Here is a 23,802-nt window from a genome sequence, read left to right as displayed (position 1 = left end):
CTCTAGTTCATGTTTTTCCTCTCCAATATGCTAAACTCAGCAATTAAAAACTAATTGTGCGCTCTCTGTAGAGAAAGTGTTAACTTATTTTCACTTAGGAAATCAACAAAATCTGTAATTAGAGGTATGACCAGTAGCATTTAGTTACATTTTGGTAAGTTGACAACATGTCATCTTTTTCCAGTACGTCTTCTTTTTGGGACCTTAAAATGCATCAAACTGGGATTTTGACCATTAATTAATCACAATAATTTAATGATAATAAATTATTTCATTTAATTTAATAATGACCAGTAATACTAAAACCTTTGCATATGACTGGGTGTTCAGCTTACAGCAAGTGAAAAACAAAACATTTTATTTAGCATTCTCTCGTCTCTTGACGACTAAGCCCAAGACTCTCACTGCATACTGTAAATTCACATTATACAGTCAAATATTACAGCAATTTATTCATGGAATTCAGCAACTGCCCAAGTTTGTATTATAAGTAAATTTCAAGTCAACTGGGTTTCTAATCTTTTCTATATACAGGAAAAAGCAAAATAAATAAATAAATAAAAAAACCTGCGTGTGGTAATCGGCTGCATGCTACTCACTTTGTAAGTGTTAATGCTCCACTTCCTGACCAGCTCCAGTTTTTCCATGGCAGGGTTTTTCAAATCATCTGCCAGGACCACCGACCCACTCTGCTGCTGCCCTCTCATGCTGCCTGCTCAAAACAACATCCATTTATAAACAAAATGAGTTTCTACATGAGAGAATGTAGAACAGTTACTGTTCCTCCCCCTTTTTAAAGATTAACACCTTGCTACACCAAGTAGGCAAAAGTGTAAACAGTTTACTATGAAAATGTTATCCTGTTTCTGTTCTACAAAAACCTTGTAGAGGAATTCTTCACACAATTTTCTCTCCAGTTTGGTCATAACCAGTTCCTCCAAGTTAAGTCCTTCCCAGACTCGATGCTACCGAGCTGGGAGGATGAAGGCTAGCATGCACTTTTCAAAGCTACTGAAAAACATGATCAATGGACAGCGCTAACTGTCAATTCTGAGCCATCCAACACACACAGAGAGAACTGTGGTTGTGTCACTTGGGGTAGCTTTTTAACTTCATATCTATTTACAAAATATCCTACTAGATGAAATCTCCAGTTGAAATATTTTTTTTCCAAATTGTGTAAAAACACAAAATTAAGAGGAACTTGGCATTCCAAAGTTTTCTAACAGCCCCAACAATAGTATTTATATTAAACTACTCAAATGACAATGCTGATACCTTACTATACCTTTGAACTGGCATATCGCTGCTCTCACAAGAAAACTTCATCTCCATTTTTGCTGTTTTTATGTTCTTAATCAAAATTTGAAAATGCCTGTTGCCCTTTACATGGTCCAAAATGGACCAAAAGAAATAACCCAAAACAACTTGGAAAGAAAATCTGGTTCCAATGACTTCCATTGATATTAAATGTAAAGTAGCTTTTTTTCATTTTCCTGTAAAGTTATCATTTTGGGCATACAAGGTTTTTCTTTTTTCAACAACAGCGATATGTAGTGAAAGATGAGTGAGTGAAGAATTGAAAACTCATTCTGACGAGTAATGTCCCAGCATGCTTATGGGAATCTACAACTCTAATCTAACATACCTGGCACATCTGGATGCCTCTTGATTAGCTGGACTGGGTGCAAACACAACTATGCAGGGTGGCAGCTCTCCAAAGAGCAGGCCTGGGCACACCCTTGATTAGACAATCTATGTCAATTCTTCCAGGATTTTTACTCTTCCTCTGTCATAACAGACATCACTTTAATCTGATAATTGCTTTAGCCTGAGAGCCCTCTGCGCTGCCATGCTTCCAGCTCTGGTTGGAAGTTATCCACTGACTCTTAAGGGGTGGCTATGCATTACACAAAAGGAAAGCCGGACAATATGCATCAACTTTGATAGCTGGTGTCATGGTTGTACTTGAAAAGGTATCAAATGACAAAATTTCACATTCAGATAATTACACTTCTGCAGATTTTCTTTAAATCACATATCAGCACATAAATAAAATAACCTATAACCTATAAAAATATACCCTTTGAAGGACGGCTGCTCAATGTTTCAAGCATAAAACCTGAAGGTGAATTTCACAAATCTTTGGCAAAATAACTGCATGATTTATGTAGTGAGATGCTTCATTTGAAGTGGTTTGATATGACATGGTTCACTGTAGAGAGACATGCTGACTCGGACTTTCTTCACAGTGGTAGTGACCGGAACCAGGGGTCACGAGGTCTACAACAATAATAGTCATTTTATGAAACATCTTAAAAATTAATTTTGAGAAGCTTTTGGCTTCAAATGCATCATAAAACAATGCATCAGACATTAATCTTAATCATTTCATGTAATAACGTCCTGTGATGTAGCTTTTGCAAACACTACATGCTTTGGTTGTCTGGTTCCCATCACTACCGCTACGAATAAATAATGGAATCCCTTTAAAATATGCTTACAGGTTTATATGTGAAACATATAAACAAACATACGTCTACATGTTAAAGCAAGTCATTTCACACCAAACAAATTTTGAAGTGATGATTGATGTTACAGTACAAGTAACACATGTCTGAGGAACTCCATAGTTAGTTGATGCATTCTGGGTCAGTGATGTGACTGAATGACTGACAGACATGCAACATGTACAAAGTGTTTATACTGAGCAAAGCTTTTTGACAAATATTTCCCCTAGCTGTAAACAGTCAGACTAGTTCTGAGAAGTTTGGCACCCAAGAAAGAAGGCACTTTAGAAACCCCAAGATAATGGCAGCCAACCAAAGCAGTGCACAGTATTAAATCAGTCCTGGGAGAGAGACAGAAGCAAGGTGATTTGACATGCTTTCCGCAGGAGGTTAGCTGTTTTAAGAGATGATGCTTCTTCAAATTCAGAGGGGAGAGAGAAACTAAAAGCTGACAAAGCAGAATCCAAAAGTGCCAAAGAGCGTTTGGCTCGAGACAAAACTGAGATCCATATCTCAGGCACAAAAAGCGGAGTTAGAGCACCATAAAGCAATGAAACAATCATTAGTGCAATAAAACATCTGTCACAACCTTCAAAGAATCCGGGACGAATAATTCATAGGCTTGAAAATTCTAATTTGCCACTGAAGATTCTTTAAAAAAAAATGGTTCAGATTTGATATTTTGCTATCTATACACCTTGGCTGAAGATACTTTAACACAAAGTTCCAGTCTATATACTCTATTTATAGATCTGTGTGTAACAAAACAAAGTTATGCTTAAAATTATCTAGCTAAATTATAGGGCTCACTGAGGCGGTCAGTCAAATGTAACAAATATGCTAATAAGGACTTTATCATAGTTCAATCTCTCCATTAATGATGGCCTTCCTATAAAGTCCTATATAAATGTTCCAACTAATTGAACAAAAAATTAACTCATTCTTAAATAACACTGTTCTAACACTTTAATGTACAAATTGTATTTATTTACAGAGTTTACAGAGAGCACTTTGTACAGGCCAGATTTTCTGAAAGATAACTAGATAACATTACTATGCTAGCTAGGGTAGAAGCCTTACTGTGATAGGAAACAGAGCAGCCCCTACACTAATATTACTATGCTACGAATTTAGTTAATTCGCCCGATTCCTTGTGTTATGGGTCAAAACAAAAGAATATAATGGTTTTTAAAACAGATGCCACTGCGATTTTTTGTGTGAACTGTAAGGCCTTATGATGGCAAAGCAGGAAGCAGAATAGCGAATGCCTGGTTAGTGTAGAAGAGGCATCACAGCAGGAAGGCTGCTGCTGCTGCGTTATAGCTGTGGTACCTTTTTCTGTCTCCACCTGACTATCGCTGGCCGTGCGAGCTAGCCGGCTAGCTGCCACAGGACTGGGTGCTATGGTGGGTGAGGTGGGCTGGCTCTTCGACCCTGGAAATGGTCAGTAGTGGAGAGTCAAGGCAAGCATGGTTAATGGAGGACTGCACCCGAAATTAATTTCTTAACTGGTTTTGACTGTCAGTCATTGATATGCGGGAGGACAACAAATTTTCTGGAAGACAAGAAAATAACAGTTTCCTGGTTTTGAAATAGACTAGAAGGTGTATTTAGATGAGCCTGTGAGCACTTTTTAGCATGCAATGTAGGGCTATTGTGGGTCGACCATTTATTAGACAGAGTTCTTGATCTCAACTACAGTTGAGGCTTTCTGGCAGTTCTGACAGAACTGTTTATTGGTTTCTTTACTTATTTGTTTGTAAATCACAGCTTACACTGAAGATATTACTGTAAAACAAAAAAGTTTGGGTCATGTAGTGAACGAGTTTAAGAATCTGTCTTACTAGTGTTAATAGTGCCCACTTGTGGAGAACCATCATACTGCTACATGTGTGAGTGACCGAGTGAGTATAAGAAACCAAATGCTACAAAGCGGCTCTAAAAACTATTCTCAATGACTTAGACAGCAAGCATGAAAGCTGATGTTTAAGGTGAAAACTAGATTTAAGCTCTATAGTCCGGTGTTTTTAAACACAGTATTTCTAGTCAACTATTAATCTTTAGTTGGGGACCACTAACGCAAAGCAAATTCTGTTTAAAAAATGGTTTCTGTCCCGTGACATCACTCACTAAATGATACAGAAATGTAAGAAAAATGGAATGCTCAAAAACATCTGGGCCTCAGCTTGTATCCTCCTTCTGGAACAAGCAGGGATGGTTGTTAACAGGTAAAAATTTGTGAATTTCCCCGCTGTGGGACTAATAAAGGATTATCTTATCTTAACACTGCAAATAAATAAATAAACAAACAAACAAACAGATGGCACTGATCTAACACTGGGTTCAGCACTGGGTTGGTATCAGCAGAAATATTTCATGTGTTCCAATCCTCCTACAAATAAAAACAGTCAGATCTCTCTGTGCCACTGATGTTAGAAATAATTGAATGTCAAACACAAAATAAAATCACTGTAATTGTCAGTATTAATAAAAATGTACACGTGGACCACATCAGTGTTTTCCTATAATCTCAACCTACATGTGGCGAGAACGACAAGTGACAAAAGAGTGGGTGGTCAGCCATTATGCACAAGAGTGGACAGGTTGCCAAGGTTGGGGCCAGCTAATTTATTCACACACTCGGTACAAGGGGACGCTAATGAAAGGGGACGGCGCATGAATAAAGATCACACACAACTCATTAGAGGCACGAGGACATCTTGCTTTTCAAATTCAAATTCCCTCCTCTTTCTGCAGCTTGCTCGTGCAGATGCATGACGTGGAGCCATACAAATGAAGTTGTTCTAGATTCACACTGAATGGACCCTCGGGAAGAGGATACTGAAACCACCTCCAGGCTCTTAGGCTAGTCAAAAAGAAAAGCAAATTAATCTACTTTTATTGCACTTAAATGACTTTTCTGTTCAGTGGTAAACTAATAGCTGCATTAATTCACTAGCCACATCATTGAAACAGTGAAAATAAACACAATTACTTATTCATTTTCACTTACTCATTTTCACATTAATTGCAAAAGGAAAAAATAACACAGAACTGCAAGCACCTGTCGAAAAACTATTTGTAAACGCTACCAATTAAATAGTGATTTATTAAGAAAATAAAGGCAACATTACATGAATATGCGAGATATTCTTCCGAGGCAGTGTTCACAAGCTAACCACAAACATGAATGAAGGAAACTAGGGGTATCATGACACGCATGTTAATACATTTTTTTCCTCTATATTGGTGTCAAAAGACAATCTGCACAGTGAATCGAATAGAGTGAGATTTCATGCTATGTGAGATACTGAGAAGAGTAATAGTTCTAATTAAAACTATATTCCTAACTACAAGAAAAAAAACCCTGCGCAGCCACCACAGCAAAACAATACAAACAGCAAAAAAATAGTTTGGTTAGTCTACCTGGGAATGCTGACTAGCCAACTTGTCTGACATGGTGAGGCTTCTCAGTTGAGAACAATGAAAAAGGGTAAAGATGCAACAGAACATTAAAAGTACAACTGCTATTAGCTTTGACAACCTGAAGGTCATTTGCCTTCTCTATTCTAAAGAATTAAAGAGAGCTAGTTAGGGTGCCTGGCAATTAGTTTTTAATTTCTTCCCATGATGTTTCATAGAGTTTGCTACTGAAATGTGGGAAGGAGCGGACATCATAAAGGCCACCGCACAATTGCATGTCACGTAGTGCAGCGTCATGTAGCAGAGCGCTGCTATAGAACTCAGGGAGAGCTAATAAAAGGGTTAATGTTAATTTTCACACTCTACTCATATAAACTAATGAAATAAAGCTTTCAGCATTACTTATCACCCTTGGTGTCAGTGGCCTTTTCACAGCCTGTTTTGGAGGTGAAAGATAAGAGCTGAGAAAGGCTAGAATAGTACGGTTAGCTGAGATAACTTACCAATAGCATTTGTCTGTTTATCTAAAGTGCGGCTGCTGATGTCATGAGCACTGCCGGAGGCCAGTGGCGAAGTGTGGACCTTCAGTAAAAATAAAGGTTTCGAATTTTTGGACACTGCGCAAAGCGAATTGATGTGGCTGGTGTACAGTGGCCTTAACTTCTCTATGTCTCGCTAAAGCTCATCGTTGATGCACTGGAGCTGAGGGATTATCTGTCTTTAGTTTTCCAGCTTGTACTCGCAAACAAAGTGCTGATAGGTTGCAGGGAAATTCTCACAGGCTCTAGAGATGTCCTGTGGATCTGATGTACAACGTGTGTGGTCTTCAAAGTTCTGGAAATTACAGGAAAATAACAGGCATATCATAATACCACAGTTTACAGGTACATATTGAGCCACAGGGGTGTAGCGAATGGTTCGACAACACACCGTGTACTGTTGTGTCCTTAATGACAGAATACACACACATATATTTGAGGTATTGACACTTAACATAGTCACATGTAACTTTTGCCTCATTTAAGCTTGAAGGGAAAAATTCTATTAAGAAACTGGTGAACTGGAAGCCTTAAGGGTCAAGCAGCTGCTAAGTACCGATTTTAAATGGGCAAAATGAATAACTCTCTCTGCAGGGATGTTTATAACTACCAATTTGCACCTCTATTCAGTCGCGCGCGCACACACACACACACACACACTTTCTAAGCCGCCTCTCCCTCAGGATCGCATTGGGGGGGGGGCTACTGGAGCCTATCCCAGTGGTCATCGGGCGGAAGGCAGGAAACCCTGGACAGGTTGCCAGTCCATTGCAGGGCAGACAGACTGACATACACAATCACACACACACACACACACACACACACACACACACACTCACACCTAGGAGCAATGTTGCATGTCCAACTGGCCTGACTGCATATCTTTGGACTGTGGGGAGAAATCTGAGTACCCAGAGGAAAACCACAGAGACACGGGGAGAACATGAAAACTCCACACAGAAAGGGCCCTGGTCACCCGGCCGGGGAATCGAACCCAGGCCCTTCTCGCTGTGAGGCGACAGCAATACCCACCGCACCACTGTGCTGCCCCACCACTATATTCAGTCGCAGAAAAATCTAAAAATACATACTAAGTTATGTTGCCATTTCTTGTCTAATTCTGTGTCGAAAATGTATCGTGATGCAAAAATGACGATACATATTGTAAAATTTGCATACTGTCGCACTCCACTGAACAGTGAACATAAACAATGATTTATTAATTTCTCAGTATTTGAGCAACTGCATTGATTGTAAAAGGGAAAAATAACACAGAACGGCATGTATGTCAAAAAACTATTTGTAAATGCTACCAATTAAATATAGTGATTTATTCAAAAAACAAACTTGTTTTAAATAAATACGTGAGACGTTCTTCTGAGGCAAAGTTCACAAGCTAACCACAAACATGAATGAAGGAAACTAGGGGTATCATGACACCCATGTTAATATATTTTTTTCCTCCTACAGGAAACACAAAATACTGAAATATTTTATGTAAAATATAAGCTCCCCCTTATAAATGCCTTCGCACCCCCCCCCCCAACTCCCCACAAATTGTCTCACAACTCGCTATTAATCACTGCACAGTGTCGTTAAGCAAACTGCTCTTTCACAAAAAAAAACAAAAACCAATGAACAGTGAAACTGATTCACAGTCACCTCAAGGAGTCACATCCCTCCATTGACACAGCAAATAAAGCAGATTTGGTAACATGTTTCAGGAACGCATGTTGCATGTTCTGAAATAAATGTACTGAGGAATCCGATCACACACCTGTGTATGGTCCCACTTCAACAACACCCTCCGTCATCATTCCATAGCTGTCTGGTGCATTGTGGGTGTGCGACGTGATTGGTCCGGAGGAGACGCCATGTGACAAGTCCTTCAAAAACAACAAAACCAGGATTAAAAAGACAATGCAACCCACTCTCATGGTCAGTCCTTACATTTTCCATCATATGCTTGGTTTGTTACCCATCATTTAAAAAAGTTTTTACAGTAAAAATGTTTTTACAGTACTACTGTACTTGAGCGCCTCTAGTATTACAGTAATACTACTGTTTATCTCTTTATCACTTTAAATTAAGGTCTATTGCTTGCTTTGGACACATCTTCATGGTTTTTAATCACAGAGGTTTTTTTTAGTTAAATAATAATACTTTTTTTTTTTAAGTGACAAAATAGGAACACTTTATAACACTATGCCAAGATATTGCAGTCACAAGCAGTAGATATGACAGTATAAAACCAGAGTCTTAAAGGATTTTACATTCTCCAAACTTCAACATTTATAGTCTGAGTTACAGCCACGTTTTGGCACCAATTACATTTTGCTGTTTTTGTAAGTGTAAATAAGTGAACACACTCTACATTTTAATGCAATTACTGTTTATTTGCTGAATTCAGCACATTGAAAAAAATTACAACCTAAAATTTAGCCCATGCAAACATCATTATAGGTTTTATTTTTTCCAATTTCAGCAAATAAACAGAAACTGTGCACTAAAATCTGTAAAAACTGCATATTTAAATGTGTACTCTGCAGAGGAAGTGTTAACTTATTCTCACTTGGAAAATCAAAAACATTTAAGTTTACAGAGGGGGGTGAAATCTTTGCATACAACATTATGATCTCAAGACAAAGTGTACAAACTGCAGTCCAAGGTAAAATATACAACCTGCTGACCACAGCACTTCACTTTTATGTGGGCCTCCACAAACCTAGAGGGCGATGTTGCCTCGATACAGAGCATGGAAGCTCATGCCTACCAAGTTCTAGCAATGTCACAGTTTCACAGTGTAATAACAGATAGTGTGAGAAATCCCATTGACCATCTGTCAGTGTGAATAAATGTGGATTATAGAAACACTTTTTTCTGCTTTCTCTGTCCTCATAATCCCCCAGCTTTAGGTCGTGCCGGTCCATTGTCGCCGACAATCTGGCATGGGAACAGTGAATGAACTAACTAAAGCAGAGTGAACTCCGACAAATGCGTACTACCCAAGCACTCTGGAGATCAACCCAGGATGCCCTCCAATCAGGCTGACGTAATGATTTATGCATTCCTAAACTGATCTGTGATCCACCTTAAGACTGGGGACTTAGGTTTGGCCTTGAGCTTTCAGTGTGTAACAAAACTGCTAAACAAAAAGGCCAATGTCTGGCTCATCGGATGAGAGGCAGAAGGCCGCACAGTAGGGGGTCAATAGCTACAGCATGCATCCTGTCTGACAGATAAGGAGCCTTAAAATAGAGCCTAATTATCACGGCAAAGCTGTCACCCTCCAGCCTTGATCATTTAACTGTCAACTATTTGTTCCTAGTAAAGTAATTCTGACCATTCGACACTGTGTTTCAAAATGCCACTCTGTTTCAATGTAATCAGGTTAAATGCACAAGCATTTAAACACTTCAGTGCATTATAAATGGATAAAAATGTAGCCTTATGCACAGAATTACTACAGAACAATGCACTGGTGTAAGCTTAGTGTTAACGCCATTTTATAGCAAGTCAACAACAATACAAGATTTGCTATGATATCTTAAATCTGCCATAAGTGTTTCCTTATGTAATCAGTAAACTTCTTCACAAAGTGGCTATTACATTAAAGATTAGTGTCAAAGATAAATTCATATCTAGCACCAAACTTGACATGCAGATGGCCTACGTTTTTATTCTATCCCTTGTGTTGCGAGTAAGTGGCGAAACTGAGGACTGGTTTGAGGTTTAGTGGTAACAGATCCGTGTTTACATTTTTTCAAGTCTGTGACATGGAGCATCTGCTTTTGATTCCACTGAATGCAAACCTAAAGAGTGCGCATGATAGCACAGCATCTAGCGATCCGTTTCTTACCCGCTGAAACACTTCTTCGTGACCCGTGTCTGCGTCTCCGTTGCTGGTGACTGAGAGTTCAGCAGCTGGGCTTCTGTGGGCCTCCTCTGCCATAGCCACCTACACATGGACACACTTGTACTGAGAGGTCACACAAATATGGCTTTCGGGCAGCCTGGCATTCAAGCAAATTTACCTTCTGACCTACACATTCAAGAACATTACATAAATGTGGGTTCAGAGTATTAGACTCAGTTTCTACAACCGATAGATGCTGCAGAGAACAGTGATTTCATCTTCATTGCTGCTTTACCCATCATTGAACACACATACACACATGCACTTTGTGTATCTGATGGCACTAACAGGCTAGGCTCATATTCAAATCATGCCCATGAATAAAAGGAAAAAAAATTAGCATCAGAAAAACTAATGACCTGTTACTCTCTTAACTGGATAAAAATAAACCATGTAATCAAACCATGGAAACACTACAAGCGATCACTTGTTTCCATGGCAATGCCTTCGGCGAAAGGCATTGCCTCTCCTGTCAGACTCCTCTGTTTCTCTACGGTCTTACTGATCAAAATTTGGCACCCCAAAGACACTTATCACTACCCTGAAACATTCAGCACTGACCGATACGAATATTGTTTCCTTTCAAATACTACTAAACCTTTAAATTAGCTACTTTCAAATGAGGCATCAAAGGCCACATTCACATCTAACCGGATCCTCTGAAAACACATGCTTCTTTAAAAAAATCGCTTGCAAAAATCTCTCTTTCTACACATGAACACAAAAACATTTTAAAAACACTTAAATGAGCATGACAACCTATGGGGTGGCAACATTACCTGAAGTTTTTACATCAAGGACCAATTTCACTCCATTCAGTCCTTACCCCTCCAGGGGGTGTCCTGGGGTGTCCTAATTTTAGTTGTGATGGAGGGGTAGGACAAAGTGTCAGGGCTACACGACCCTCCAAACAGAGCTTTTTTTTTTTTTTTGAAGCGTTAATAGAAAAAAAGAAAAAACAGCAAGATGGCTGCACAAATGACCAAAGAAACCCACAAATCTAAGGATTTTTTCTCGTTAGAAAATTACACTAATCATTGTAACTCAGTTCCAAGGTGGCAAGGTGACACTAGAAAACAAGGGGTAGGAGTGAGAATAAGAAATGGGATTGGGCTCCAATGCCTCACAAACATGGGCCTCATGCACCAACCATTCTTAAGAAGAAACTTCTTTGTGAGATATTTTTCTGTTTTTGGTATGTTTTAGGTAAGAACAAAATCTACTCAAGAGCACAAAGTTGTGAAACATTCTGTGGTTTTAGACTTTTTCTTAGGACCTTTTCCAGGAAGAAATTTAAGGTAAAAACTTGAGAGATTTATGTGGCCTAAATTTTGGTGAATGAGGCCCATTGTGAGCAAACATATTAAGTAGAATATAGAGTGTGAAGCTCTAGAAAAACGTCTGTGGTGTGTTACAAACACAATAAGTTTGTTTGACTTGCACAATATCATAAGCATCATTACAATTCAACATTCCACCAAGAAACAAAGTTAGATTATCTTCTTGCCAGAAAAAAATGGCTCTAAAAAAAGTTGCTAAAATGTTGTCTTAAAAATCAAAATGTAATATTGGTGATCAAGTTAACACCCCTGTAAAAGATCTGTTCATAGATTCCTACACCACTGCATTACAGTCTAATAAAACATAAAGCGAAATTCACTTGGAAACACGTTAATCACCAAATTCCACATGAACAGCCACGGCAAGTTACCTGCAGCAATACCAAAAGCGGCCTGTTGCCCATCTACACAAAAATACTGAACCTAGAGGCCACTTTCAATAAGCTCCATTTTGACCAAAAACAGCTTGTTATTGTGGACAGGAAACCTAAAAAAAGAGAAAAATATCTGGATAACTGTGGGCGTGGCCTAAGTTCCAGGTACTAACAAGTTCAGCCATTTACCCCTGGCATTTCCAACAGTTTTCAGGGATCAATTATGGTCAATAATGTATGGAAGGAAGTAAATAAATAAATAAATAAATTCTAGCTTTGTTATAGACCTGGATCAGACTCTTTTTTTGGTCAAGTGTTAAATTTACATTGAATAAACGTGCGGTACAGTTCACTGATCATTTCATCCCGTCACCTGCCTGTTCTTCAGCAGCTTTTTCAAGTTCCCGCTGAGAGTTGACTTCAACATATGACTCAACTCTCTGACACACTGAGAGGAAGTGCTCTTACCTGATGCCTACTTTCTAACGACCTTCATGTTTATTTCCTCATTTTGAACAGTGAGTAGAATCTGTTTTCAGATCACGTAGATGACGTACTTTAGCAAAACCAGGAACAAAATGTTCAACACGTGACGAAAATGATGCGACACTCCTAAACTCAAAAGTCTTCTTAATATTTAAGAGAAACATTAATAAGATTTCTTAGAAAGAAATTCCACTGCAATAAAGTTGCACTTCTGTCTCGCATCCCAGATACCAACGACACATTCAGTTTGCACATTAATAATGGACCTGCCTGAAGGACCTAAAAATGGAAACTGCTGCAGTCTTTTGTGCAATGTTTTCTGCAACCTATGTTTCAATTCCTTCAGCTAACAAGATGCTGTTTCACAACTTTCCAGAGCTCACTAACTGACTGTGACTACAATAAAAATGCTTGTGCCCCTTTAAAGTCCAAACTCGCTCTTTTCTTAGTTAAAACCATTCATTTTCTTTTTTTTTGTGGACACCTGCTTATCCAACATTTCTTCTGGAATCAAGGGTACCGATGGGGAGTTTGTCCCACTTTGCTGCATTATCGGCCTCTGCTCTTCAGGGAAGGCTTTATACCAGATGCTGGATCATAGTTGCATTCAGCCGCAATAGCATTAGTGAGATCTGTTGTTGGATGACCAACTTATCCCAAAGGTACTGGATGGAGCTCCATCACCCCAGAGGGGCTTTATACCCCTCTAGCGGACACTTGACATTGGGCACAGTGATCTTAGGCTCATGGCTGCTCCAGAGTGTCGCATTCTATTGCTTGATGCTCTTCATTGGAGATAATACAAACTGTTTGTCTGCACTGGAATGTTGTAATCACTTCAGTAATTAGAAGGAGTGACTAAATATTTCTGAACGTACAGTATCACTGACAGGACTATGTACAGTATTTTATATTACACTGCTTGCAAGTAGTCTCATGTAGATAAGTTTACAACTGGTCGTGAATGATAATGACAAGGAAGTCCACCTCATGTTTGCACATTGCAAGATCCTTATGACACCCTGACATTAGAAGTCTACCTCTGAGCTATTACCCTTTGACTCCATAAAGCCCCATACTGAAGTCTTGCTTAATCTTTAACACCCGGAGGTTGAAATGGGCAACGTGACCTAGAAAAGATGATAATGTAATCTGAGATTTTTTTATAGAAACATTCAAACTAATACAAAAAAGTACTATAGCACAGTAATCCAAATAAGATCACTGTAACTTGAGAGTTCACACACATACCCATTAATGTGGTTCTATGCAGCAACCGTGCTCTTCAATCACAGGCTAATGCTCAATGAAGCTACCAGCTGGAAAACATCCGTGTCAAGGTCAATACAGTGTACTGAATCGTTCATGACAGCGTTCTGTGCAAAATACCACAATTAACTAGGCTAACTTAGCAGCCGTTTTCTAGCTGGGGCCAAAGCTTCACTCGTAAGGCTCTGAATGAGGCTGTATGCAAAGAGGCTTGTTGTCATGGTGAAATCCAGTTAATTTTTGGCTTCTTTTTTATTTTAACTGTACATTTGTTCATTTAGATAAGAAAACTGGCATTTTTCTAAATTCATTTTTATCCGATACGGTGAATACTTGCTGTGAGCTTGCATACAAATATATCACTGCTGCCGTCACAAAACAGTAAAGTTACAGAAGAAGGGAAAACATTATTTTGAATAGAAGTTAATGGAACAAGATGCCTGTCTTTATTGGAAAAGACAATTAAATTCTCCCAATTTTTATGACTATAATCCAAAATTACAGGATTGTGACAGACCTATGAATGTGCAAACTGTGGGATTATGACTAAATAAGTTGTTTTTACACAATCTGTAAAAGAAAGCAAATTACTGACACAATATTAGTGTTGTATATTAAACTCACACAATTTATCAAAAGTTTTTAATACGGTAACAATTCCATCCTCTAGTGTCGGAGCTCGGACATGGCTGACACAGAATTTGGTCTATGCTAGGGCTGAAAGATGAATTGGTTTTATATCGAAATTGCAATCTAACAGTGCAATTTTCAAATCACAAGACCTGCAATGTTTTATTGTATAATGCACTTTCAACAATGTTGTCTTCAAAAGTTTGAATGGAGAAAAATTAAACTAATATCACAGAGACTGTGAACTGCCTATAGATGAGCTGCACCAAACAGAAGCCACAAAACACCCAAGTCCTATACATGTGACATCACAACCAACACAACTAATTGGTTTGACGCATTCAGCGTTCACTGCCAGAAAAAGTGCATACTTGGCTCTTCTTGGCCAAAAAACAGGCCTGGAAATTAATTTATAGAAAACTGCTGCATTTACATTCCAGAAATTAAACCTATTCCCCAAATCATTCAGCCCTGGGCTATGCTGGAAAAGTTTTGTACTAATAAAAAGACTGATAATAAATATTCTGTAATTTAAACAATTGTGTTATATAAACATCTGGTATTCAGACACTGATGAGTGTTTATCAAGCATTGCAATACTACACTTGGTATTGCTATCAAAATCCAAACTCTGGAATTATGACCACACTGTTGGACACTTTGAGACTAACGCTAGTCTCACAGTTCAATGTTCTAATGGCATTTGATATTGAACTGTTGTCTTGGATATTTGCTTTCAATGCCCAATCAAAATGTAAAATCTACCCCTGTAGTCCTACATACAAACTATCCTTTTGTCCCAACAACACCAGTCTGATAAACAGCACTAGACTGATATGAGACGAGGATATCTGCAAGGCAGTGTAGGCCCAACACCTGCTACCTCAGTCACCTTCAGCCACGTTGAATTCTTTTCAGCTTCAAAGTCAAACCAGATGCCGCTGAGGAGTAATGACCCACTACCTCACCTGAACCAAGACAACAGAACAGCTAACGTAAATGTTCGTGTAGAGAAGCAGTCAAACAGGATAAAGACAGCGATACTGGCTACAGTAACGAGATCAAGCAGCACGACCGTGACGTTCCATCCAGAAGGTGTCCCAAAAGGCTAAGAGGACCACAAATAGCGCAGTAAGGAGTTTCCTGAGAACCAAACGGCTTGGAGTTGAAGCTGAAGAATAAAGAACTTGGCAACAGCTCAGACAGCACGTCACTAGACACAGCCCAAAGGCGGGCACTAGCCGGCCAGGGTCTAAATTTAACTACCATCTCTACCTCCATGCAAACGCAGGCCGACAGTTTGAACAAGCAACCTCATGTACACGCACACAGACAGCGGATCTGTCACTGGACAGTTGCTTCTACAGCTTATAACTGTCACTTGACGAGTAATCGGAAAAGACAAAAAAAGAAGTTCAGCTCGCTTCAAAACAGCTAGAAAAAAGCCAGGAAATAATATGGAGCTCACAAGGCTTTTGTGTTTTCTGCAGTCAAATTCAAGCTTGGGACTTCACTACAGGTGAAACCTGAAAACAATCAAAAGGTTTTTATGTTTACTATTATCTTGGTAAGGCAACTACAAGGTCATTCAGCAGCGCAGTGGCTGCTTATGAGATAAAGCTGTAACTGATACAGGCAGTAAAGGCAGTGAAACTATACCTATTTTTAAAGTGTATTAACCCACGTATTTGAGTGTATTGTCTTGATTTTTGTGTTGCTGTAGAGATACAGATACTTCTGCTGCATTCCAAGCTGTATGTTAAAAAAGCTGGCAACTGCTGCACCACTTAAGGTGGAACGGAAAATTTTAAATAAGAAGCTAGCAATCAGATGCCATCTATAGCTTAATAGTGTAATGTTTTGGAGCTTTGGCAGCTTGGGCAGCCATCATCATCTGTTTTTTATATACTCTCTTCGCAGGTTATGCAGATTCAGTCCACCAATCTTCTCATCATAACGTTTTCTGGTGACTGCAATGAAAGTGTCCACATATCTTTCCATCATTTTTATGGTCATTCTGGTCTGTTTTTGTCTGTTGCAGGGTTTTAGCCGCAGCAGTGGTGACCAGATGAGCTTCATCATCGCATTGTGAGACATACAGCTTGCCTAGCAAAATGGTGGAGGGTTACTTAATGACGTAATCAAATACTACGAGTGGCCGTATTTATGCTTGGACTTCACGTATAAAATGAAGTCTTTATATCAAGTTTAATATCATTCTGACATCATAATCAAAATCCCCACAGGCAGCTATTGCAACATTCTATGCAAAGAACGCAACTGTACAGTTTGTGTTCATTTAAATGGGTCTGAGATTTGAATCTCCTGAGCTGCTCGTGTGTCTGGCAGGTGAAAGCAGCGCACAGTATCCAGTGACGCAGTATATGAATCTTTTAAAGCCACCTAATGCCTTTATGGCAGGAGGTCAGTCTCACTAATTGTTCGGAGAGATGAATCAATCATAAACATCCTTGCTGGTGTTTTATAAAAGAGATTCAGGACCTAACTGACCGCTCCAGACATGTCTCCCATTTTTTTAAGTATCCTTTTACAGACTTTTAGAACTACTGACCCAAAAAGCAGCCATACTGAACGCCCACAGTGGTGGTGACCAATAGGCGAAGAAGTTTGTGAGCAGTACTGGATATGTGAATACTGTAGCACAACTCCAAGAAACCCCTGGAGTTCAGTTGCTTGGATACGCATGAAAGAAGGGAGAGGGAAGAGACATGAAGGCAATCCGATCAGCCAGGCTGAAGAGGAGCCCATTGTCTTCTCTCTCAACTGCCAAGCCAAAGAGTTCAAGTACTTACATTACACGATGATCAAAATACTAAGAAATCAATGAAAACTTGATGTAACATGATAAAATTGCAATATAAAAACAGGCCTATTAGACTGATTATGTGCTCAGTTATTAGCTAAGACTGACACTGAGGCAATGGGCAAGACGGTGAACTTTCTATACATTGAAAAGTGTAATTGCAAAAATGCTCAGTACAGAGTTTTTCAGCCTCACATGGTGAATTACTATTGACAAAAATTCTGATGTGCTTCCCAGCACTTAGTATAAGAATGAAAGACCTGTTGATTTAAAAGGCACTTATAAAAGAAGTCAATGGGCAGATTGAAAATAGTCTTCCTTTAAAATGCATTACATCACACTGCTTCTGCACTGAGACACTGCTTCACAGAACATCCACGGTTGCGAAACCGAAGCACTCTTTGCTTGCCGTGACTAAGGGAAAGATTTAAAGCAATTAACTCTTGCAAAATCCTTCCGCTTGAGCAAATCTAGTCACAAAACTAGTGATTGGACTAACAGTTTGTCATAGCCTTCATGTGACCCACTAAAAGCTACTTCCAGTTATAAGTCTTATCTTAAAGGTTACCAGAACTTTGACGAACCTGAAACATCACCATAAATGTGTTTACAATGCTTTGTGCCAGCCAATGGTGTAAGAGCATCCTGCAGACCAGGAAACATGTGAGGCTGTTCTCTATGCGTGAGGACACGGGCGTGGTAGCTATTGTCAAGAGAGACCCTGCAATGGTGTACATTGCAACTGAAGTGCAAGGCCTGGATAATGATGAGAATAACTAGGGGAGGCATTTGGCAAGACACACAAATACAGGCTCATACGCACACACAAGCACTCATACATCCGTGGACATCATTGTTAAACCATTCGATAAGAACACATGGGGGAGAGAATCTAACATAAAAACACAAACCTGGTCCCAAGAAGTGCCCTGAACCCATGAACCGATGGAAAGAATATTTTAGTAATTTACAAATTACAGTACCAATGAAAGAGAATAAGTAAATAACGACTGAATAATAGTCACATCACACCAACGTCTAACACCCAACTACCACCACAGCCCAAACCGCAAGCAAACCCGAAAGTACCCACAAGAAGGCAAAGAAAAAAATACCAGAGGCAGAGAGAATAGAGCTGTGCGATTTGAACAGCAATCATTGGAGCAGCATGGTGATTATTCTAGGGCTGAACGATTCATTGGTTTTATATCGGAGCTGCAATTTCAAGTATTGTTTTTTTATTGTAGCCTCAATAACAGAGCATGTGAACTGAACTAGACCAATCAGAAGCATCCAAACACCCACATGAGGCATAAATAACGCAATTAGGTATGTGCATTCTGACTAATTTTGATATTCTGGCACCTATAAGAGTTCATTAATGGATGTCCAGTTAAGCACAGGGAAGGAAAAACTACAAAAACAATAAAAAGTACTTTGGCTAATGAGCGAACAGGGCTAACCACTGTCACTCTGGATGTTGATGAGCACTCGTTTTTCTTCTACACAAGGTATTTTCTCCCCAGTGGACGATTATTATGTTATTTGCTAGAGAATAATATGTCTATTGTTTCTGGACTTGGCCAAGACCAGCTAAAGTAGTTAGCCCTGTTAGTGAGACAGAGCTCATCCCTGTTTTTTCAATCATGACCTTAACAACATGGACATGTTGAGGCAGTTTCGGAGTAACAGAACACGCTTACTTGTAAAAATCGCATTTCACTGAACTGCTGGCCTGTATTTACTCTTCCTGTGATGAAACTTAAACACTTAAATATTGATTTCAGTTAATACAGTACTGAGACTTTCCTCTGCACGGTACGTCACAACATCTATTTTTTAAGACAGATCAGTTGGAACGCAGAAAAAAAAATCCAGCAGATCAGATGCTATCACATACTAACAAAAAAAGGAGAATACGATGATTTTTATTAAATACTTTGCATGCTGTTCTACATTAAATCCAGTTAATTTTGCTCTCTTCATAATGAAACATGGCCAGTGTTCCACAAGTACTACTGATATATGTGATATGTACTGACCAGCATCAATTTCAGTATTTGGATACTTGAATGATTAAACAGAGTCACTAAGCACATCCCTAACTTGGCACAGCCCAGCCCAGAAACTCCAGAATGTCAGAAAAAGTCTTCTTGTCAAAAATACAGATCAGATTATAGAGATAAAATATCAATAGTTTTGATATTTACCCCAAATCGTTCAGCCCTACATTGCACTTGATTTGAAATCTTTAAGTATGAAGTGTGTGAACACTTGAGATTTTAACTGGTGAATGCACTCTCAGCACACATCATACGTCCGAGATACACTGGAGCATTCGTTTGGTGAGAAGTGCCATTGTGGTGATGGCAGACACACTGCTAAATGAATTCCATTAACCAAAGCCCTTCACAATTCATTAACAGCAGGGACCAAAATAAGGGTTTTGATTGTTAACAATTAATTGCACAGCCCTAGGACAGCCTTGCTTGATTGAGCACACTGTTACAGCGCATGGCCAGGCAAAATGCTGCTCCGAGTTCAGGCAGTGCTGGAATCGTTTAACAAGAAGTTGGAAAAGCTTCCTGCCTGAAAACATACACTCTTAAAAAAAGGCTCAGAAACACTCATTTTTGAAAATACAAAGGTTTCTCTTAGACGGGAACCATTCATGAACCCTTACTTTTAAGAGTGCAGCAGCATGACAGAGCAGAGACTGCAGAAATGGACCGGACTATAAGCCGCGGCGGCCGTTAACGTCACCTTTGCAGCACTCTGGGAAGGCACGGCATCGGTACTAGCAGTATTGGTCTTCTCAGGGTCCTTATGAACTCCGTTATTGTTGCTCTTGGACTGCCCAGCAGCACCATCTTCAGCATCCTCATCATTAAGGCTACGGTCAAAGGTTCTACTTTCACTACTGTCGTTTATATCAATCTCTGTCATGTGTGTGTCATCAGAGAAGCTGCCTGGGGTGTCCTCTGATTGGCCCTGAGACTGGGTGCCATTATCTGGAGCGTCCTCCTCGGGGTCGGACCGCTTCTCCTGCGACTCAAAACTAGCCTCTGACATTCCTGCAAGCAAATGCAGACACAGTAAGCAAAGCTGTAATTCTACTTCTTTTTCTTTTTCTGATGTGGGACTGGTCAAGTTGTTTCACCTTTTACGGTTAGGGTTGATTATGCCACTACGGCCTTGGCTAATAGGACAGTTTCCGAGAGCAAGTCTTCTCCAAGGATTAAGGATGAATAGCTTGGCAAACCCAATGCTTTCACATGTCCAATGAGAAAAGAGAGCAAGCTTTTTCAAGGGTGTTATTACATCATCCAATCCAGAGGCAGTGTTTAACACAAAGCCATATAGAGTGCTCCCTTTTTGCATTATGTAGCACACACTGAACACTGCATTCTGGGGGGAAAAATGAAGTTATTATTCCAGCCAGTTTTCACGAACTGGGACATCATGTTACCCAAGAACAGCAAACATGAGCTAACTGTAATACAAAAGAATTTGTGCCACCAAAAGCTTACTACTCAAAAATGTACCTCAATGACAGAGAACTATACTAAGCAAATTTGCTACACTAGCATAAGTGCTGATATATACTCTCATTATGACTACATAGGCTAATTGATCACTATATGACAGGTTGAATCTCCACAGACGAGTATAAAAGCCCATTACCCAACATATCAAGTAGAACTTGTCGGACAGGTGGACCTAGAAGAGCAGCAAATTTCATTGTTACTGCAAGCAACAAGACGTTTCAACAGCCTGCTAACAACTAACCAGGAGGGCTGCACAACATACCACACTGTCTTGGTACCTCGTTTTACTGGGAAAAGGTAGATACATTTAATGTATTTAACAACAAACACTTCACGAGACACATTTGACCAAATGAATACTGTTTTTTTTTCTTTTATAAATAAAAAGAAGCAGAAACATGAGAACCTCTGAGATTTGGCAACTTCACGATACTGACCACTGTCCCAATACAATTACCATACGATATATTCTGCAGCCCTATTTTCCTGGAGTCATGGAAGAAGAAGGAAAACCAAAGAAATCCTGAACCTCTAATCATAAGAAGAAATCGGATGCAATTAGACATATGCTCCAGTTACGGGAAGGAAACTGTGCTTCAGTTCTTTCAAAAGGCATATGTTTAAAAACCGTCACATTGTGCAAAACAGCAGGTTGTGTCGTATGTTTGGTGGACAGCAGGAACGTTTTCAGATGATAACAATACCCCTCTGTTTTAATTTAAACAATGAAACATAATGGAACACAAACTGAGGCCCTCATGTCTTAGCAGTGACCCACACAGCATCACATTATAGTTAATATTAGAGATGGCACACTGGTATTGTTGGGTGTTTGTATTTGGCTGATATCAGAAAAGGCTGAATTGAAAATGGGAGGAGGTAGAAAGAAACCCAGTTCGGTCCTGTAACAAATCTAGCCTGAAACGGCACATACTCACACCGGCTGATGTATATGTGTATGTATACATGATAGTGTTAGCTGTCTGTTTCTTCCTATGGGACGGAAAGTGAGAGCAGACTTCCTGGTTTACAGACTGGGAATCCGCTCTAGTGATGATGCATCTTGAAGGTGACAGCACGTTTTGAGACAGTAAGACCAACTCTGCTATTCCTATAACAGAGAAAATAGTCCGACAATAAGCGTGGTCAGTGCTATATCAATAAAGCTAGCTAGCAGATGTAATCACACTCATTGGCCATTTATTCAGCCCCACTGACCATATAGGAGCACTCTGTACTTCTACAATTACAGACTGTAGTCCATCTGTTTCTCTGCATGCTTTGTTACCCCCTTTCACCCTGTTCTTTAACGGTCAGGACCCCCGCAGAGACAGGACCAACACAGAGCAAGTAATATTTCTGAGATGGATCATTCTCAGCATTGCACCGACACTGACGTGGTGATGGCATGTTAGTGTGTTGTGCTGGTGTGAGTGGATCAGACACAGCAGAGCTGGTGGAGTTTTTAAAACACCTCAGTGTAACTGCTGGACTGAGAACCAAGAATATCCAACCAACAGAGTCCTGTGGGCAGCGTCCTGTGACCACTGATGAAGGACAGTGAGTGGACAGTGTTTAAAACACTTTTAATACTAGTCTTAGAAAGGAAAAGGTGGTGTTGTGCCATCTCTGATAAAAAAAAAGTGCATACATGCTGCATTGCATATATCTAACCATTTCGTGTAAAACCTGAATATATTCTGTGAGGGAGATTTTAGAGGTGGACGTCTGGTTCCTATCACGGATTTGAGGAGAACCTTTCCGAAAACGGTGGCGTTCCCCTTTAAAAAAAGTGAACGCTATAGAGTTCTGCGAGAGCGGCTCCTTTAAGAAGAAATAAGGAAACGTGTGTTAAATGCCACGAAACACGGACACGACTGTCAAGTTTCCCCCTCTTCCTTTATCGGTTTACTACCTATATCGGACATTACAAGCGCTACGGTGTTTACACAGCGATGAGACAGAAGAGGGCAGTGACCAAAGCGCTATAATTCATATTAACATCCAGCAAAGACAATGAAAACAAACGACAGCCAACGCGTTGAAGTGAGCTTGGGCGGTTCTTACCCACCCAACGGCTCGAAAGCCCACTTAGTGCTCGGTTATCCGCAAGCACTTGTTAGCTAGTCTGTTTATCCGTTTTCAAACTGCAAAAACACTCCACCTCAGAGTCCAGCAGCTCCTTCACCTCCTAGCTAAAGTTTTACACCAAGTATAGCTACGAGGCTTCCTATTCGCCAGCCTTACATCGATTTATTCCGTTCCACCTTAAATGCTGCACCATTTAAGGTGGAACGGAAAGACTGAAATAAGAAGCTGACACCAGCGTCGTGTTTAGTGTTTACAACGGTCCTGCTTCAAACTCCTCGCACCACAGGGTCGTCTGAGCTGTCCAGAGTTACTTTCTAAACTTTCCCGACGCTGTTCGATCGTCAGACACACAGATGAGCTGCAGGGCTGCGCTGAAGCCGAAGCCATTATCGCGCTGCTGCTGCTGCTGCTGCTTTAGCCCGCCGAGCAACAGATGAGCGTCCGCAGCGCTCCGGCTAACGCCGCCGTCCTTACCTGCGAGAAAAGGGGGCCTAGATATCCTCCGGGTAATGTGGTCGCTCTGCGGTGGTCATTTAAAGGTCAGTTCAGTGAAATTGTTGCTCCGCGTCATCCAGCGCCGCTTCGCCCCCCACACTTCACTGCACTTCAGTTCAGCGGACAAAAAACTGCCTTCAGACGCACCCGGAAGAGGAGAGCTGGGTACGGCTGGGGCGCTGAAAGCACACCGCTGCCCTCTAGTGGAGGAAATCAATACTACATACTGTGGCATTTGGCAAATGGTCTTATCCACAGCGACTTACGGTTAACTACTACACGCTTAGATACACTGTCCGCCTTACCAGGCTTACCTGCCAACACTGTTCTCCTCTTTACTAACACTGTTCTCCTGCC

The 23,802-nt window shown here is 40.1% G+C and overlaps 1 protein-coding gene across 4 annotated transcripts in view; it reads right to left on the bottom strand.

Moving 5' to 3' along the window:
• arfip1 (ADP-ribosylation factor interacting protein 1 (arfaptin 1)) overlaps positions 1-23,601 on the bottom strand; it is a 30,188-nt gene extending 6,587 nt beyond the window's left edge. The window contains exons 1-6 of one of the 4 annotated variants that reach the window (XM_017709365.2): positions 23,425-23,601; positions 20,075-20,385; positions 10,332-10,430; positions 8,250-8,358; positions 3,843-3,944; positions 600-712 (exon numbers count right to left, since the gene is read on the bottom strand). In XM_017709365.2, coding sequence (XP_017564854.1) covers positions 600-712; positions 3,843-3,944; positions 8,250-8,358; positions 10,332-10,430; positions 20,075-20,383 — 732 coding nt within the window. In that variant the 5' untranslated portion in view covers positions 20,384-20,385; positions 23,425-23,601. Of the gene's footprint in view, positions 1-599; positions 713-3,842; positions 3,945-8,249; positions 8,359-10,331; positions 10,431-20,074; positions 20,386-20,471; positions 20,583-23,424 lie in introns of those variants that run through there. The other 3 variants (XM_017709366.2, XM_037532839.1, XM_017709367.2) reach the window with 3 other exon arrangements.
• Positions 23,602-23,802: the final 201 nt, after the last annotated feature.

The sequence above is a fragment of the Pygocentrus nattereri genome, chromosome 22, assembly GCF_015220715.1.
Source record: "Pygocentrus nattereri isolate fPygNat1 chromosome 22, fPygNat1.pri, whole genome shotgun sequence".
NCBI classification, from domain to species: domain Eukaryota; kingdom Metazoa; phylum Chordata; class Actinopteri; order Characiformes; family Serrasalmidae; genus Pygocentrus; species Pygocentrus nattereri.
This window is presented reverse-complemented; position numbering and strand designations above follow the sequence as displayed.